The sequence below is a fragment of the Procambarus clarkii genome, chromosome 61, assembly GCF_040958095.1.
Source record: "Procambarus clarkii isolate CNS0578487 chromosome 61, FALCON_Pclarkii_2.0, whole genome shotgun sequence".
Taxonomy (NCBI): Eukaryota; Metazoa; Arthropoda; class Malacostraca; order Decapoda; family Cambaridae; genus Procambarus; species Procambarus clarkii.
This window is the reverse complement of record NC_091210.1, coordinates 18239696-18260568: the sequence shown is the minus strand read 5'-3', so window position 1 is coordinate 18260568 and position 20873 is coordinate 18239696. Positions and strand designations below refer to the sequence as shown.

At 43.1% G+C, this 20873-nt stretch overlaps 1 protein-coding gene across 1 annotated transcript in view; it reads left to right on the top strand.

Moving 5' to 3' along the window:
* LOC123774258 (uncharacterized) overlaps positions 1–18576 on the top strand; it is a 32062-nt gene extending 13486 nt beyond the window's left edge. Inside the window, exons 3-8 of the mRNA XM_045768408.2 lie at positions 527–604; positions 2402–2534; positions 5780–5845; positions 12431–12603; positions 13316–13445; positions 15057–18576. Of these exons, the coding sequence (XP_045624364.2) occupies positions 527–604; positions 2402–2534; positions 5780–5845; positions 12431–12603; positions 13316–13445; positions 15057–15541 (1065 nt within the window). The 3' untranslated portion in view covers positions 15542–18576. The remainder of the gene's footprint in view (positions 1–526; positions 605–2401; positions 2535–5779; positions 5846–12430; positions 12604–13315; positions 13446–15056) is intronic.
* Positions 18577–20873: the final 2297 nt, after the last annotated feature.

The following is a 20873-nucleotide window of genomic DNA, read 5'->3' as shown; positions in this document are numbered from 1 at the left end:
GACAGGTGCAGCGAGGGATATGACAGATGCAGCGAGGGATATGACAGGTGCAGGGAGGGATATGACAGGTGCAGCGAGGGATATGACAGGTGCAGCGAGGGATATGACAGGTGCAGCGAGGGATATGACAGGTGTAGCGAGGGATATGACAGGTGTAGCGAGGGATATGACAGGTGTAGCGAGTGATATGACAGGTGCAGCGAGGGATATGACAGGTGCAGCGAGGGATATGACAGGTGCAGCGAGGGATATGACAGGTGCAGCAAGGAATATGACAGCTACAATGATTAATATGCCACCTACAACATGACATACAAGTGCTGGTTACTATTATTTGGAGCACAATTATGCAAATCAAATATAAATGTTTCAAACAACAGAATAACCAGTTTTTATATTTCAATGTTGCTTTAAGCACCTTCTAAATACAGATTTTTACCAATTTTAACAACTATGTTTAAAAAATAGTATAAATTGGCAATTGTAATTGGAGAGGTATTATTAAAGATGTTTTTTTTCTACCCAGGTAACGTGGCTGAGGCGGAGGGACCTACACATTCTGACAACAGGATTCCACACCTACTCTGCCGACCAACGATTCCAGGTACCCAATCCACCCCCCACTTCCCCATTCATCTCCTTATCCAACCCCTCCCCCTCTTTATCTACTAATCCAACTACTCCCACTCATGCCTTATCCAACCATTCTCTTGTGTACTTTCCCAAACACCCTAACTCATGTTTATCTAACCACTCTTGTCATGGGATCATCCACTCAGCGTTCTAACTGGGGGTTCGCAACTGGCCAAACTGAAGGTGATGGTAAAAAGGAAAGCTTTAAATGCTTAACTAAGCTTCTTGATATTAACTCTAGAACAATATTATTTTATTTCGAACAGTTGTGATTTATTTTCCTATTTTTGTCATTCTTGTTGATTATAACTTCGAGATTCTATCAAAACTGGATAGTGAAGTCTCACTTTTTTTGAGTTGGTACTTGTATGGTGCCCAAATTAACTCTGCTATCCTCACCTTTATCTACTCAGCTATCCTCTTCTTTACCATCTTTTCTTTTGCTATAGCCTGCTCTAGCCTGCTCTATTCTCTTGTGGCTGTTTCTAGCCAGCTCTAGAAGGTTTTGGCCACCTGTAGCCTGCTCTATATTTTCTTATCCTTCTGTGCTCTACGTGTCCCATTCCGCTTCTACCCATCCTGCTCGACCGAGCCCTCTACGCTCTGTCAATATTTTCATCACATGCACTCCACTGATCAACACTTCAAAGCGTTGCCATTTCATCTTCACGAATATATATATATTTATTTTCTCCTCTACCCTTACCCACTCGCTTTCCATTCGCGCCCCTTCCTTCTCTTCCAACCAATCCTAACCAACGTTTACCCCTACTCTCTCTCTTCCCTTTCCACCTTAACTCCCATCCCACCCACAGCCAACCTATCTCTAACAAGCAAAGTATCACTATTAACCTCTCCCAGCCAGCATTCACCATCTAACTCATAAACAACCCTTAACGACCAGTTACCATAACGACTATCCATATCCAAACTATCCCTCCCTCCACCTACCTATCTACCATCCCTCCACCCACCTATCTACCATCCCTCCACCCACCTACCCACTTCCCGATAGCCACATTGATCAAAACGCTTCTTCACACTGAGATAAAATTAACCCATTAGAGCCACCGACCGCCCAAGGCTCCTCTCAGGTGACTGCGTGATGTAAGAGGTGTTTAGTGAATCAACGGCAGGTTATTGGCCCGTCTTGAAGCTCGTAACGAGCTACCTTCAGCGCTTGGGTCGTCTCGTACCGCTGCAAGGTGATTGATACTTCCAGTAGTCACGCATTTCCTAAATTATGAGACGTTTCGCAGACTTTTATAGTGTAAATTTTTGGGGTCAGATTGGCAGAGGCGGATTTGCTTTTTTGTACATCAGAAAAGGATACAAAAGGCGTTGAAAGATTCGTCTGACATAACATTAACTCACGAGGTTTGACTATCCAATATACTTCCATTCAAATGTCAACATTGATATATTAAATGGAAATTTTTCAATAAATGTCTATGGGGCCGTGTAAAAGGCATGAAAGCAAACATAAAAAATACATATAATTACTATAGTTGCTAGTCGACAATAGTAACTAGTCAGATACTACTCAACAATAGTTACTAGTCAGGTACTAGTCGACAATAGTTATCCACCAGCTACACTTATATAAATATTTCAGATTACTAGACGAAACACCCAGTATTTACGGAACCGCTTCAGGCGGTTCACCTGTGTCTACCTCTCTAGCAGGTGGTTCACCTGTGTCTACCTCTCTAGCAGGTGGTTCACCTGTCCCCAGACCTCTCCAGTAGACCATCTGTGTCTCCGACAGGTGGTGCACGCTGAGGGAAGCACGGAGTGGACGCTGGTGGTTCGGTACTCACAGCTGAGGGACGCGGGCGTCTACGAGTGTCAGGTCAACACCGAGCCCAAACTCTCCCGTCACGTCACTCTCAGAGTCCACGGTGAGTCCTGTTGAGTCTACGGTGAGTCCTACTGAGACTACAGTGAGTCATTCTCAGAGTCCACAGCGAATCACCCTCGTCCCCCCATCCTCTCCCAGAGTCCAAGATGAGTCTCCCTAAAAGTCCATCATGAGTCATATTTAAATACCTCGGTAAGTCACCCTCAAAGTCCATAGTGAGTCAAGTTCAAAGTCCATAGTGAGACAAGTTCCAAGTCCACAGTGAGTCCAGCTCAAAGTCTTCGGTAAGTCTATGTTTGCAAACCTGTATGCTGGAAGATGCAAGTAATTTATAATCCATTAGAACTGAACCAATCAGACTTCCTAAAAAATACTGAAAATTATTTCAGACCGGCGTTCGAGCCCTGATGATCCCAGCTCCTTGTCCTCATATTCCATGAAAGTGCTGCATAATTACAAGGACTTAAAGATGCTTTTCTGATAATTACATTTGTACACTGGTAGTTATTTTCTAAATATTTTAAATATCATTTTCACGGTATTGGGGAATTTAGTTTTCATTCAGTGACGGCAAAGGGGATTACAATTAGTGTTAACTGTAACAAAGTAACAGGAAGATTGACAGGAACGAGCAATACCTAAGAATTAGTTAGTGGGTTCCAGCTATGTAACTAACTCCATGAATGTTCTGTAGAACATAATTGTCATGGTCTGGTGAACGTTAAGAGGAAGGAGAAGGACATAAAATCAGTTTCATCTTATTCCCTCATTTCTTTCTGTTTTTTTCATATTGGAATATATATATACATATTATATATATGTGAGAAAGCTGCATGAACGCGCAAGCCATAGATCACTAAGAACTCTTTGACCCGGCCAGGATTCGAACCCATGCCGTCCAGGATCACCCTGGACGGCATGGGTACCGTGACCACTGCACCAATGATCGTCTAGACGATCATTGGTGCGGTGGTCACGGACTACACACTTGGAGAGACTAAGGTTTGTAAACAAACATCAACATGGGTTCTGGAAAGGGAAATCATGTTTAACAAACCTTTTGGAACTATGATAAATTAACAAAAATAAGGCAGGACAGAGAAGGAAGGAGAAGACTGCATATTTCTGGACTGCCAAAAGGCCTTTGATACAGTACCACACATGAGACTGCTATACAAACTTGAGAGGCAGGCAGGAGTAAGCAGAAACGCCCTAGCATGGATAAGGAACTACCTAACAGGAAGGAGCCAAAGGGTAAAGGTAAGGGGCGAGAAGCCAGACTTGCAAGCAGTAACGAGTGGAGTACCTCAAGGACGGTGCTGGGAAGAGTTCGATTTCTAATATACGTCAATGACATTTTTACAGGAGTATTGTCCTGAATGTCGATGTTCGTGGAAGACACCAATTTAATGAGAACAGTTGTGACAGATGAGGATTGTAGGATCCTCCAAGAGGACTCGAACAGGTTGCAGAGATGGCCAGAGAAATGGCAACTGCAGTTCAACACGGGCAAATGTAAGGTTATGGAAATGAAAGTAGGTGATTAGAGACCAAAGGGACAGTACACAATGAGGAGGAACAGCCTACCTGTGACGATTCGACAAAGAGACCTGGGCGTGGACGTAACACCTAATCTAACTCCTGAGGTACATATAAATAGGACATCGACAGCAGCATACTCTATACTGGCAAAAGTTAGAACATCATTCAGAAACCTAAGTAAGGAGGGATTTAGGGCACTCTACACTGCCTACGTGAGGCCAGTCTTACACTATGCCACCCCATCATTGAGTCCCAACCTAAAGAAGCACATAAGAAAACTGTAAAAGGTTCAGAAGTTTGCGACGGGGCTCGTTCCAGAGTTACGAGGGATGGAGTATGAAGAGCGTCTGAAGAAACCGAACCTTACAACACTAGAAAAAAGAAGGGGGAAGGGGATATGATAGGAATATATTAAATACTCAGGGGGATTGACAGAGTGGAAATAGACAAAATGTTCACCCGGAACACTAACAGAACGAGGTGAAATGGGTAGAAGCTGGAAACTCATATGAGTTACAGTCAAGAATTTTTTTTAGCATGAGAGTAGTGGAAAAATGGAAGGCATTTAGGGAGCAGGTTGTGGAAGCAAGAAGTGATGTGGTGGAGGCTGACTCCATACACAGTTTCAAGTGTAGATATGATAGAGCCCAATAGGCTCAGGAACCTATACACCTGTTGATTGACGGTTGAGAGGCGGGACCAAAGAGCCAGAGCTCATCCCCCCACAAGCACAATTAGGTGAGTACGCACACACACACACACACACACACACACACACACACACACACACACACACACGCACACACAAATCCAAATAAATTAATTATTTCAGTGTCTTCCTTCTCACAGGGTCAGTATTGATCCCCTGATGGTTCCAGCGGTTAGCGATCTGTCCTTCACTATCCTCGCATCATTAGTCCTCTCCTGTCCCGATGATCAAAGGGATTGTTCACCGTCCCTTCACTATCCTCCAATCACACCCTCTTGTCTGCATACTCTTCCTAAAGGCTTTTTAAAACGAACTAGCAATTGCAAGCAGAAAGCGCCAAGCCAAACATCTTTTATTCTTACTCCCAAAGGAAAATTTGTCTGATTACCTTGATTGATCTTCAGTTTTATACCGAGGGGAAAATATAGTTTCAATATATTTGTACTCCCGTGGCGCAGTCGTAAAACATTCACCCTGCGCTTCGCCACTGCTTTAGCCTGGGTTCGTATCCTTGCCGGGGAGGATTTACTGGGCACCAATCATTATCTGTAGCCTCTGTTCAACCAGCAGTAAATGGGTACCTGGTTGTTAAACGATTTGTCGGGTCGTATTCCGGGAAAAAATTAGGATTAAGGACCTGCCCGCAACGCTCTGCGTGATAGTGGCTGTACAAGAATGTAAGAATTGTATATATATAAATAAATAGATATATCTAGAGTGTGAAGTGTAGACAACAAAATAGCTTGAATATATAATTGTGTAAAGTAATAAATAATTTATGCTGAACGAAAATGCTTTAGCTAAGACGGGGATTTATGAGCAACGATTACCATAACGTCTTAAGTATTAGCAAGCCCAGCAAGTAATATTGGAAGCAGGTAGAACTATTATTTATATCTCGTCATTAATTTTTGCGAGGTTTCATGTTCACGTGTAGGAACATGACGCCTCGCCAAAATTAATGCAAACGGAAGGGAATACAAACGGAAGTAATACAGCCAAACCTTATCAACACAATCTGTCTCTCTCCACAGATCCCAGCCATGTTGTGACCAAGACAAAGGTCTTCGTCGCCAACAACACAGCGTCTACTAAGGACGGTGAGAATCACCTTCGTTAACACCTCTGCTCCAAACATGATATCACTTTCCACATGTCATCTTAAACTCCAGAGAACCAATCCCCCCTGTTTAAAAAACACAGTAGTTAATCTGTGAACCAAATTGTTTGGTACTATAGTAGACTTGTGGTCAATATAATATATAATTAGGTGTTTCATATGGAGAAATAGGCCTACCTTAGTTTGCTTCATATGTTTGTAAGTATCGTCACCTCCTCTATATTGAGATAACGTAACAAGCTCAAATAAATGATCCATAAACATTATAGGATCATTTATCCCATAATGTGTAAAGATCCCAAGTGATCCCAATTTGTAAACAATATCATTGTTTACACCTATGGAAGCAACTGACACAATTACATGTTGATAAGTGACTAAAATCTCCCTCCCTCCTTCCTCTGTTATGCCCCTCCTTCCTCCGTCACCTCTCTCTCTCTCTCTCTCTCTCTCTCTCTCTCTCTCTCTCTCTCTCTCTCTCTCTCTCTCTCTCTCTCTCTCTCTCTTCCTCCTTTTCGTAGGCACCATCAGTGTATTAATTCTGAGTAACCAGACCTGCACTAGTATGTGGAATCCACACACATCTGCCTCAACAGGTCAATAAATGTTTCTCCTGTGAGTCATGCCAGGCATATGACAGTCATGCATACATATAACAGTTATGCATACATATGCCAGGCATGCTACGCATACGTCTTCCCGTAATCCATAAGCTAAATGCCATCCCAATAAATACATTTCGATATCAACCGATACTAAGCCATTTATCTTCATTATTCTCTTGGTGTGTCAGATTATGATGTCTGGCGGGTAGCATCGTCTATCTTTTCTCCGTTGCAAATGTAACTTGCTAAAATCAGCTGCGGGTAATTTGGCCACTAGTCGTTGAATGATGGGGTGAAGTGTAACTATGATTAACGAGGAGTTATTACTACAACTTTGAGCACTTCAAGACCCGAGTGTAACTTCAACTCTTAAGTATATTATCTACTACAAGTTCTCAAGTGTTAAGTCAAGACCGACTGTCAGGAGACGTTTCTTAAGCATTAAGTTTACCACTAACACTATAAACATTAGTGATACCACAATTAATATATTCATTAGGGTTATCACAATCACTATCAACATTAGGGCTATCACAATCATTATCAACATTAGGGCTACCGCAATCACTATCGACATTAGGGCTACCACAGTCACTATCAACATTAGGGCTACCACAATCACTATCAACATTACGTCTACCACACTCACTATCAACATTACGTCTACCACAATCACTATCAACATTACGTCTACCACAATCACTATCAACATTACGTCTACCACAATCACTATCAACATTACAGCTATCACAATCACTATCAACATTACAGCTATCACAATCACTATCAACATTACGTCTACCACAATCACTATCAACATTAGGGCTAACAAGGAATTTAAGGTACCAATAACTTTTGAGATATCTTCGGTACAAATTCTTGCCACAGGCGCAAACAACATTAAATATAACTATGAAATATATTTAGAAGTAATTGTAGGCTTGGTGGCACGCAGATATAGCAGCAAGATAGCAAGATAGATCGTGGCAGCAAGATATTTTTCGCTGGTTGGTACAGCAGGTGACTGGCTTCATGCAGGAAGGTGTTCGATCCCCGATTGTCCTAGTGGTTGGGCACTATTCCTTCCATCTGTCCTATCCCAGATCCTTGTCATCATCTCCCTTCCAAAGGCTTTTTCTGGCTAAATGATTCATTCTAATGTTTACCTTATCATTCATCGTTAAATGATAACTTCCCACTGAATGGTAAGTTTTTTGGTTGAATGGATCCTAGAGTGCTGATTGTTTGGTCAATTCTTACACGAGAGAACAATCTATTGGGGGATTGTTGAGGTACCTAGCGTGGCCCAAGTGTAGAACACATTTTCATATTCTTTGAACATGATCTTCATTGCAGTATCATTTTCACTAAACATGATATTCATCACTGTATCATCTTCACTAAACATGATCTTCATTGCTGTATTACCTTCACTAAACATCATCTTCATCGCTATATCATCTTCACTAAACATCATCTTTACCGGTGTATCATCTTCACTGAACATGATCTTCATCACTGTATCATCTTCACTGAACATGTCCTTCATCACTGTATCATCTTCGCAGAACATGATTTTCATCACTGTATCATCTTCATTAAACATGATCTTCATCACTGTATCATCTTCACTGAACATGATCTTCATCACTGTATCATCTTCACTGAGCATGATCTTTATCACTGTATCATCTTCACTGAACATGATCTTTACCGCTGTATCATCTTCTCTAAACATTATCATCTCTGCAACTTCTGTACAAAACACGACCTCCATGACTGCAACAATTTTGCAAGACACATTATTTAACACGTAGAACTTGCAATTTTTAGCGATTTCCATAACAATTTAAAATCTTCACGTGTCTTTCAATATTTTTGTCACTACATTTCTTTCGATATTTAATTATTTACTTCCTTCTCATTATTATTCAAGTGTTCCTCTGACACTTGACTTTCATAATGATGATTAACTTAGAAGAGAATCGCAATGCGTTATTTAATTTTTTTTACAGGAAAATTTAAGATATAAAGTTTGGGGGGATGACGGGTTCAGCGACTCAACTTTAATAATTTCATTACCTTGGGAGTCATTTTGCAGCTCGTATTAGCGCCAGAACTTGCAACGAGTCTGTATGTGTGTGTGTGTAGATATATATATATATATATATATATATATATATATATATATATATATATATATATATATATATATATATATATATATATATATATATATATATATAATGTGTGTGTGTGTGTGTTCACGTATTTGTATTCACCTACGCCCCCTCCCTCTTTCCACACACACACACACACACACACCTGATGACGTCTGAACACTTCCGGAACAAGTGCTTCACTGACGAATTTTGTTCGAACCACAGCGCTATAAATTCTTAACCCACGTACTACAAATACAAATAATCGGAAACTGAACCTAAACACCTAACCTGACCTAACCTGACCTAACCTAACCTAACCTAACCTAACCTAACCTAACCAATGGCTAAATATGTACAATATGCTAAAATATTATAATAATTAATATTTGAGCAAATTACCATTTTGAATGAACAGCATGTAAAGATTTATGAATGCGTCTGTGGGGTCGACCGCTGGATGGAATGGATTTGAGTCGAGGACGGGTCGGCACCTACCCTCAACCTGACACATAAATCACAACCAGGTTTTCGAACTTACTGGCTACCAATACAACCCTATGCCTTGCCTATACGTAAATAGCTCTGATCCTATATTTCTTTTACAGCGAAGAGACGACCAGATCCCTTAATTTTGTTCTTTTCTGTGCCAGATCCCTAAGGGGTAGGGTATGCAAGGTTTTTGAATGCTTGCAAAAGGGTTTTGAATACTATTTGAAAATTATTGGTCTACCGTGCGCCCCCGGGGTAATTGTGGTCTAGTGTGCATCTGACATTAAGGCCAGATTCATCAAGCATTTACGGAACCACTTACGAAACTACTTTCTTCAATCATGGCAACTTTGTTTACATATATTAAACAGCTGATGAAGTCTGATGAACAGCTGATGCGCAGCACTGTGGATAAGGTCAAGGAGCAGGGATATGAGGACAAGGAGCAGGGATATGAGGACAAGGAGCTGGGGTATGAGGACAAAGAGCTGTGGTATGTGGACAAGTTGCCGAGATATGAGGACAAGGAGCTGGGATATAAGGACAAGCCTCAGCCTCATCGTCTGCATAAGGACAATGAGTCTGAATATGAGTGCAAGAAGCCTGGATATGAGGACAATGAGCCACTATATAAGGATAAGGAGCTGGAATATGAGGACAAAGAGCTGGGATAGGATGTCAACGACCTGGGATATGAGAATAGGGTGAAGAAACGACACCCAATCACTTGGACCATTTGGGTTTTAAAACAAACCCTACAAGACACTAGACCGTCGCTCTATCAACCACACCAAGTGGATAGTCGGTCCATTTAGACTTAAATTGTAAAATAAAAATGAAAACTTTAAAATAATAATAAGCTCTTGTACCAACGTTTGTAGAATTCCTCTCTCGTTAGCCTTCTCGTCTCTTTTTACCTCCCATTTAATTGCCAGCTCACAATTTACAGAGAAACATTCATCATTTAAAACTGGGAAACATTCCTGCTTCATCAGATATATTTTCCTTCTTGTTTATTGCTCTGTTAGGGTGAAAATATTTAATTTTTTTTGTGTAAAACGATTAGACAATTATGAAGCTGTAGCTATTTAGTTTGAGGTTTTGCATGCCTTTAAGATGATCGGGATTTAAATTGACTATACTTTAAAGCATGTTTTTGTCCAACTACTTGGACTGGTTGATACAGTGACAAGCTGGCTTTTTCCAGGTCTGTGTTTAATCCTCGATGAAACAAGTGGTTGGGCACCGTTTCTAACCTTCGTTCTGACCCAGCACTTCGTTCTCCTATCCCTTGCAAGTGGTATAAATTCGTAATGACCAAACCACACATCAGAAGATGGAGAAACGACTATAATTTGGTGCGTTCAGGACGGGCCGAAACGTTTTCGTCTCCTCATCTTCTGATGTGTTGTTTTGTCATCATATCTTCAGCCACATTATTGTGACTCATCCTCTGCTATATATTCGTATTTGCTTAAAACTTTCTCCTTATAATTATCTTACTTTTTAAGCATCTTAAAAGTTCCTTTGAGTTTGGTTTTATCTTGTGTGTTGAATCCTTCCACCAGTCGTGGTATTTAGAATGACCTTTGTTCATCCTTCACTGAGCTGTTCTAAGTGATGTAATAACCTTCTGGGGTCGTACTTCAAGTTATAATTGCTTCACCACACACACATCTTCTTCAGCTTTGTAAGCTCAAGCTGCTCCTCCCACGGCTTACCTTTTTAAAATTTAAATATAAATAAGTTTATTGAGGTTTATTGAGGTACCTTAAGCTATTCTCACCCTCATTCAGAACAACGTGTTCATATATATATTAGTTTGTCTCTGAAGCTTCTCACTCATCAGCTTAACCTTCCTCTTCGCTACTCTCCGAAGCTTGACAGCTCGCGTCAGCTGTCACAGGCTGGTGACATAATCACCGTAACTGGTTCACTGAACGCTGTTCTCAAAAGAGATAAACTTGGCTCAAGTCACTAAGTTCACTGAGAAAAATCGTTGGAGCGGTGATGAGAGAATGAACCTGTGAGGCGGGTGTTCCAAGGATTAGAGGCCATGAGGTGGGTGTTCCCAGGATTAGAACCTACGCGCTGGATATTCCCAGGATTTGAACCTAGACCTTGAATTATAGACCTATGAAGAGCAGCATCAAGGCCTACCATGTATCTTGAACTTATTTAATCAAATGTAACATCGATCAGCGATTGGAGTCTTTGATGATGTACAGTAAGGCAGAATGTTGTGACCAAGAGAGCGGAAGCTCAATTACTGATTGCTCCAATCGGTGTCATCTGCAATGTCATATGAGGAGGCCTTGTCGAGGACCGAGCCGCGGGGACGCTAAGCCCCGAAATCATCGCAAGGTAAGGGGGCTTGACTCAATATCATTATGATTCAAATCAAAAGTCTCTCGAGTCTTGTGCAGGTTCCTTAATTCATATTTATACAGTTCTTGATACTAATTTGAATATCTCTCACTCTGAAGAGATGAATATGGCGATATTCACAGAATGATTTTCCAATGCTCCGAGGATCCGAAATTGAACCTTTTTTCCCTTCTAGAGATGTCTCTTCTAGAAATAAGTCTCTTCTAGAGATAACCCTGGAAACACAAACCGAAACTGTCTCTATTTTCCGCTTGTTACAACTTGTAATAAAGTTGTTACATCTTGGCTTAACGTGTTTATGACGTATTAGAACGCTGTTACAACTTGCTATATTGGTTTTTATAACTGGTTAGGAGGTGTTAAAACTTGTTCGAACGTTGTACCAACGTCGTAGTTTCGGTGTGTGTTTGGCGGGAAGTTACTTCTAGAGGTAAGTTAAACTGGTCCTGGTTCGAGTGCTGGAAATCAACTAGTTTGGTTTACTCGTTTATTAAATATTTCTGTTCTCGGGCGCATGTTATCTTGAACTAAATGGTTTCCACATCACAGCTTCTCCAAGGAGGGAAGATTATATTCAAAGGTCTCACTCGGTTCGTTTGATAATGATAAAAAGAGAAAAAGAGTGATTTTGAGCCAATATTTTGTTGGTAGAGATTGTTATTAATAGCGATGAGATTCGTTACCAATGTGGGTGTTGTGGGTGGTGGGATGTTCCTATACCTCCTTCTTCCATAACTGTCTTTCCCACCTTTTATTGTCGTATTTCTCCTCCCTTTCTGTCCATCATGTCTGTCTGACTTCCATCTCCCACCCATTCTTCTCGCCCGTCCCTGTCCTCCTCGCCCGTCCCTGTCCCCCTCGCCCGTCCCTGTCCTCCTCCTCGCCCTCGTCCGTCTCACTACTGTCTCGCTGCTTCAGGAAACCTTAAGGTGGAGATCTTGGGGCCACGGGAGCTATACATCGAGGAGGGCTCCTCTCTCACCCTCACCTGTCTCGTGACCTCACTCCGCGGTCCCTCAGCCCTGGTCTACTGGTACCATGACACCAGCCTCATCGACTACAACTCCCCCAGGGGCGGCGTCAACCTCAAGGTCAGTCCCCCAGGGGCGGCGTGAAGGTGAGTCCCCCAGGGGCGGCGTGAAGGTGAGTCCCCCAGGGGCGGTGTGAAGGTGAGTCCCCCAGGGGCGGCGTCAACCTCAAGGTGAGTCCCCCCAGGGGCGGTGTGAAGATGAGTCCCCCAGGGGCGGCGTCAACCTCAAGGTGAGTCCCCCAGGGGCGGCGTCAACCTCAAGGTGAGTCCCCCAGGGGCGGCGTGAAGGTGAGTCCCCCAGGGGCGGGGTCAAGATGAGTCCCCCAGGGGAGGGGTCAAGATGAGTCCCCCAGAGGCGGGGTCAAGATGAGTCCCCCAGGGGCGGTGTCAAGATGAGTCCCCCAGTGGAGGGGTCAAGATGAGTCCCCCAGGGGCGGTGTCAAGATGAGTCCCCCAGTGGAGGGGTCAAGATGAGTACCCCAGGGGCGGTGTCAACCCGAAGATGAGTCCCCGAGATGGCAAGCATTTATCACCATGAAACAAACACGAACGCCCAAACTACGAACATGTGAACTAGGCTTTAAAAACAATTATTGCACTAGAACATATCAATAAGGCAACTGGATTTATTAGTGGCAATGTTTGTACACCCAGACTTAAATCAATGTTCATATTTACTGAAAATACTAAAGATCTGAAGCATATATATTTAGATATTTATATATTTCATTCTAACATCACTGAATAATACATCAAAATCTCTTTGTTGACAGATTGACCGAGGTCGAGGAGAGACAACGACCCGACTTGTGGTGTCGTCAGTGGGTCCTGGTGACTCTGGCATGTACTCCTGTGTCCCCCAGGGTTCACACCCCGCCACCGTCCTAGTACATGTACAGAAGGGTGAGTACTACCCCCTACACCTGTCAGAGTACATGTACTCCTGCGCCCCCTCTAGCTCCCTCAAATGTAGAGATGAATACGTACTTGTAGCTCAACCAGTTAAGGCAAGCAAGAGGAAGATTTACCTCCTCCCTCCCCTTTATAAGTATAAACACACCCCACGCTGCCCTCTGAATACTTCACGCGAAATAAGCCCTGGTGTATAATTGAGCTACAGATCCTACACTCTCAACTGGCTACACTGAAAATTATTCAGAACATGAACGAGTTTTTAAATATTGTTGTGTGTGTATTTACTCTACTATTTGTATTTGCGTCTACAGAATCGAGCTATTAGCTCGTGGACCCCATTTTTCTAACCAATCTATTTTTCCTCCATTATATCTGCTACATATCTTTCTCTCTAACACACACACACACACACACACACACACACACACACACACATACACACACACACACACACACACACACAGAAAAAGAATTTGTTCAGTGTCAGGGTAGTTAACAAATGGAATGCATTATGTAGTGTTGTGGTGGAGGCTGACTCCATACACAGTTTCAAATATAGATATGATAGAGCCCAATAGGCTCAGGAATCTGTACACCAGTTGATTGACAGTTGAGCGGCGGGACCAAAGAGCCAAAGCTCGACCCCCACAAACATAAAAAGGTGAGTACACACACACACAGTAAGCAGCCTGTAGCAGCTGTCTAGCTACCAGGTGTCTTTTTACTCTTAGGTGAACATTAGCATCAGGGTAAAAGAAACTCTGCCCATTTGTTTCCGACTCCAGCGGGATCGAACCAGGCCCTCTGGACTACGACTCCCGAACGCTGTTTACTCAGTCGCGAGGGTTCCATGTGTGTGTGCGTGTGTGTGTGTATGTGTGTGTACTTACCTATTTGTGCCTGCAGGATCAAGTATTGACTCTTGGATCCCGCCTTTCTAGCCACATGTTGTTTATAGCAATGATTCATGTCTTGTACTCACCTAATTGTATTCACCTAGTTGTGCTAACAAGGGGTTGAGCTCTGGCTCTATGATCCCGTCTCTCAACTGTCAATCAACTGGTGTACAGGTTCCTGAGCCTACTGGGCTCTATCATATCTACACTTGAAACTGTGTATGGAGTCAGCCTCCACCACATCACTTCCTAATGCATTTCACCTGTTAACTACTCTGACACTGAAAAAGTTCTTTCTAACGTCTCTGTGGCTCATTTGGGTACTCAGCTTCCATCTGTTTCTCCTTGTTCGCGAACCACCCGTTTTAAACAGGTTATCCTTATGAACCTAGTCAATTCCTCTGAGAATTTTGTAGTGGTTGATCATGTCTCCCCTTACTCTTCTGTCTTCCAGTGTCGTGAGGTGCATCTCATGTTGCCTTTCCTCGTAATTCATGCCTCTTAGTTCTGGGACTAGCCTAGTGACATACCTCTGAACTTTTTCCAGTTTCGTCTAGTGCTTGACAAGGTACGGGCTCCATGCTGGGGCTGCATACTCCAGGTGTGTGTGTGTGTGTGTGTGTGTGTGTGTGTGTGTGTGTGTGTGACCATCCTTCTTCACATAATGTTCGTCACTAACTCCCCTCTTCCTTCTCTGACACAGGTGAACACGAAGCAGCCATCCAGCAAGGAGGACTGAGTGCCGCTCCTTCTCCAGCATCTGTTTCCCTCTTCCTCTCCTGCCTCTTTCTTCCCCTTCTTTACCTCAGCCTTCTCCCCTCAGCCATAACCAGCGACCATGCTCCTCTCCACCTGTTGTGCTCCTCAGCCCTCACCTCCGCCCTCACACACCTAACTTCGCTTCTGACTTTCGATTTCCCAGTTAACTTAGCAGACGTTAACAGAGAGAAGAGGCTTCACTATCAGACTTTCCTCAGCTTGGCTTCTTACTGCTTCCCACATGTGGAATTTCTAGCTCCTCCGACAACTATGCATGTCTCGTCACCAATACTGAACGCCCGGCGTTCACAGGTCCTTAGTGAACGCCTATGGACACCCTCCCTACCTATGGCAAGCGTTCTATCTCCAAGGTACAAGTGTGGACTAGGGAGAAGGTCCCGACCATCACCTCTAAACACTGAGCCATAGTGTATTGGCTTGTAAAAAAAATCATACTAATTTGTTTTGTCATGTCATAAAATAAGATCTGTGCTTTCTAAATGTTAGTTATACATGATTGTGAAGTACTAATGGTTAGCTTATTTGCTTAAAAACAATTATTATAGCTAGAAGTATTTCATTTCTACGCTTTGCTATGTATAGAAGCCCATTTGGAAGCATTATGGTGTGACAGAGAAGATTTGATTAGCAGAATAAATAACTTCATTGTATGATTGACAACAATTTCCAATATTTTGTAAATATAATTCCGAGGTCAACTGTTGAACAACTGATGATGGCATCAAAGACATTAAAGCTTTGATTGCCATATCACTACATTCATCATTGCCCTTCCTGACTCTTCATTGATTGCCATATCACTACATTCATCATTGCCCTTCCTGACTCTTCATTGATTGCCATATCACGACATTCATCATTGCCCTTCCTGACTCTTCATTGGGTATGGAAGTGAAGATATAAGGCGGAAATAAACATACGAGGGGGTAATAATGGAACAAGAGCCGATGATTTTCTATCTTGAGTTTATCTTGAGATGATTTCGGGGCTAAGCGTCCCCGCGGCCCGGTCCTCGACCAGGCCTCCTTCAACTCTTCTAGAATGTGACCTTCAGGCCACACTCACCTTTTCTCTATATCTTCTAAGAAAATCACATAACATTCTTAAATTTCCGTTCTGTAAACACGCCAGGAGTATGGACCTCTCTCTCCCTTTCTTCTCTAGGATACCATCCAGTTGGCGTCTCCAGAGCCCTCGGGCCAGATTCACGAAAGCACTTACGCAAGCACTTACGAACGTGTACATATTTTGTCAATCTTTGGCGGCTTTGTTTCCAATTATTAAACAGTTAATGAACTCCGAAGGACCAGGAGGCTGTTTATAACAATAACAACAGTTGAATAGGAAGTTTTCATACTTGTGAACAGTTTAATAAATTTAACGAAAGCCGTCAAAGATTGAGGAAAGATGTACACGTTCGTAAGTGCTTTCGTGAATCTGGCCCCTCCTCTCCGTCTCCTTGTTAACAGCTCTTGGCCCGTACTGATCCTACTTGGTTTGTAGTGTCCCTTGTTGCTTGACATGCCTATTAGGCACGTCCTTGCTTTACTAGGAACGTCCTGCTCATACTAGGCACGTGCTGGCCTTACTAGGCACGAGCTGGACCAACTAGGCACGTCCTGGCTCTACTAAGCGCGTCCTGGCTCAACTAGGCACGTCCTAGCCCTACTAGGCACGTCCTGGGCCTACTAGGCACGTCCTGGCCCTACTAGGCACGTCCCAGCCCTACTAGGCACGTCCTGGGCCTACTAGGCACGTCCTAGCCCTATTAGGTAAGTCCTAGCCCTATTAGGTAAGTCCTGGCCCTACTAGGCACGTCCTGGCTCTACTAAGCAGGTCCTGGCCCTACTAGGCAGGTCCTGGCCCTACTAGGCAGGTCCTGGCCCTACTAGGCAGGTCCTGGCCCTACTAGGCACGTTCTGGCCCTACTAGGCAGGTCCTGGCCCTACTAGGCAGGTCCTGGCCCTACTAGGCACGTCCTGGCCCTACTAGGCACGTCCTGGCCCTACTAGGCACGTCCTGGCCCTACTAGGCACGTCCTCTCAAGGTTCCATCTGTTGAAGCACTGACACAAAGGAAACTTAATACTCCTCACCCAAACATTTCCTGTGAGTCCTTTATATATCATTAGATTCGTCTGTGCACAGAATCCTGCTTTTAAGTCACTTCAAGACCTTTTAAGTCACTTCAAGACCTTTTAAGTCACTTCAAGACCTTTTAAGTCACTTCAAGGTCACGCCATTTACACTGTGACAAGTATACTTGAGTCTTGAGTCATAGACAGTCATATCACTAGCCTGACTGTCACTGAAGGTGATATCACTAGCCTGACTGTCACTGAAGGTGATATCACTAGCCTGACTGTCACTGAAGGTGATATCACTAGCCTGACTGTCACTGAAGGTGATATCACTAGCCTGACTGTCACTGAAGGTGATATCACTAGCCTGACTGTCACTGAAGGTGATATCACTAGCCTGACTGTCACTGAAGGTGATATCACTAGCCTGACTGTCACTGAAGGTGATATCACTAGCCTGACTGTCACTGAAGGTGATATAAGTATCAACCTGGGTGGATGAACATATTTCTACGGATAGATTGATTTACCATCGGACCCCTTTTGATTGGATCCCTTACTTAGACCCGAATAGAACTTCTCTCTCTCTGCTGGGGAGAAATTCCAGATAAAATATTCCCTGTGACATATAATTAAAACCCTATTAATCCGTTTCGACTCTGTTGTCAAAACATCCATGTACACTGTGGAAAAATGGGATAATGGGCCACTTCAATGTGGAAGGTCTCTTGGTTCAAACGCGTGCATGTTGCAGACATACGTACTGCTAGAAGAAAATCCCCTGCATGGGGAGCTTGCACAGCTGAGGAGCTATTGTGTAACGCACAACTATTCCATCCACAGGAGCAACATGTCAGGATCTAGTAAAAATCGCCTACACCCAAACCATGATATTTGCAAGCAAGAACACGAAAGGTAATATTTCATTAATTTGGACCTCTCTCTCTCTCTCTCTCTCTCTCTCTCTCTCTCTCTCTCTCTCTCCTTTTCGTATCCTCTCAGAGCATCGACTTTTTACCAGGAAAAAATATTATCACGTTCCAAAGCGTCCAACATCGTCTCGACCTTCCATGGTTTATAATTAATGCACAGATGTGTGTGTGTGTGTTTGTATGTGCACGCGCGTGCGTGTCTGTGTGTGTGTGTGTGTCTCATGTGCCTTCCGTCAGACGGTGTTTGTTTACTAACCATGCCACAGTGAGACCCCTGTCGCTGTGCAAACTGCCTGTCATTTGTTGAATAAATTAGTTGCTACTTAGCGCTTAGTGTCACCGGCTACTGTACAAAGTGTAACACACTCATCACACTGTTTGTTACCATCATCAACCGTTTGTAAGTGAAACTGAATAAATCATAAAGATCAGTGAAGTGTTTTACTTACCTTACAATGGATCAGTTGATTCAGTGCTTTACTAAAATTTTCAGATCAACTGATCGTATGTATCACTGAAAGGCCCTCACTCCCTCCTTTCAACTCTCCCCAGCACACTCTCCCGCTGTTTTCTTTAGGGAGTTAAGTATAGTTAATTAAGTTAAATATAATCATTGAACAAGTATATTGTAAATTGTTGCACTACATCTATTATGCATGATGCTATTTATAGTTGTTGGGTTGAAACCGTTTCTGCAATGCATTAATATTCGCAAATAATTATAGACTATTTTTATAATTATTACACCTAAACTATCAGAGACAAAACAAAAGGAATGTTTCATACATAGTATTGGAATGAATTTCAAGTAAACTGAGCTCTTGAACCTGCATAACAAAACATATGAAGAGCGTGCAGGCAATGAGTCACAATAACGAGGCTGAAGGATGTTGACCAATCCACACACTAAAATATGAAGGGACGACGACGTTTCGGTCCGTCCTGGACCACTCTCAAGTCGATTGAGAATGATCCATTCTCACAATCGAATTGAGAATGATCCAAGACGGACCGAAACGTAGTCGTCCCTTCATTTTCTAGTGTGTGGAGTGGTCAACATATGAAGAGCGTTCTTAAAGCTCCCCCTGTGACGCAGCTCTGAACAATTGAACTCATACATAACATAGAAGCATGAAATGTTGTCAAAATCAAAACGCGGGAACATGTGGCAGATGAGAAAGAGGGCGGCTCATGTGATGAAGACAAATGGCACCATTTGTCAGTCAAAAGCCAGACGAAAAAGGCCAATGAAGGATATACCACGAAGACACACGACGCTTGGATATAACGCATTACCTGTAGCCTGGAACATATTACGGTTTTGTAAGTGGGATATATGTCAGAGAGGAGCCTTCGGGCTTCAGGTGCGCATGGATCAGTGGAAGAGGAAGTCTGGGGGGTTCAGATGCGGCTGGATCAGTGGAAAAGGAAGTCTGGGGGGTTCAGGTGCGGATGGATCAGTGGAAAAGGAAGTTTGGGGGGTTCAGGTGCGGCTGGATCAGTGGAAAAGGAAGTCTGGGGGGTTTAGGTGCGGATGGATCAGTGGAAAAGGAAGTCTTGGGGGTTCAGGTGCGTATGGATCAGTGGAAGAGAAAGTCTGGGGGTTCAGGTGCGTATGGATCAGTGGAAGAGGAAGTCTGGGGGGTTCAGATGCGTATGGATCAGTGGAAGAGAAAGTCTGGGGGGTTCAGGTGCGTATGGATCAGTGAAAGAGGAAGTCTGGGGGGGTTCAGATGCGGATAGATCAGTGGGAGAGGAAGCCTAAGGGTTCAGATGCGTATGGATCAGTGGAAGAGGAAGCCTGGGGGGTTCAGGTGCAGATGGATCAGTGGAAGAGGAAGCCTGGGGCTTCAGATTCGTATGGATCAGTGGAAGAGGAGGCCTGGGGGGGTTCAGATGCGCATGGATCAGTGGAAGAGGAAGCATGAGGGGGGGGGGGTCAGGTTCGTTTGGATTAGTGAGAAAGGAGCCTTAGAGAGCCTATAATTTCTGACTCAATGAAAGGATAATCTTGTAGCACTAATTAGAAACTCGTTGGAATAGAAAACAGTGAATATCTGGCGAAAACGTGACAATAATGGTAGAAATACCCGGTTTCCGTGAATAAATCAGTGAATATACGTGAATAAATTCGTGAATAAATTCCAAGGGTTACCTTTTGTACTGTGATGTACATGAGTCACATGTACACTCGCCTGATGTACTTGATTCTGATTGGCTGGGATGCCAGGGAAACGTAAACACTGATTCACACGTTTCAAGCAAACATTTTTAAAGGTTTAAGAAACCTAAAACATGAATTAGTTTCATGTAATCTGAAGCATGCGAACCAAACAACCCACCAAACCACTCTATGTGAATACTTATTAGTCCCAGAGTTAGTTTAATTAGTTTAGCTCATTTATTATGTCCCCCATACCCATCATGTGGTCGGTAGTGGAAGGGTTACAGAGGCACATAATGGGCTCAAAGACTGAACCCCACAATTCATTTTTAGTTCCAGAGAGCGTCGATACTGCTATGCTTTTTATTACACTAAAACCACGTTATTTTGAGGGTGCATATAAACTGAAGTGCATTATCTATAGTGCAGTGCGTTAAAACTGCACTAGTGCTGAAACTGAAGTGCATTATCTATCACGTTGAAACTGAAGAGCACCATCTATAGCATCAAAGCTAAAGTACATAATCTATAGAGTCGAAACTGAAGTGAAACTTCATATTATCT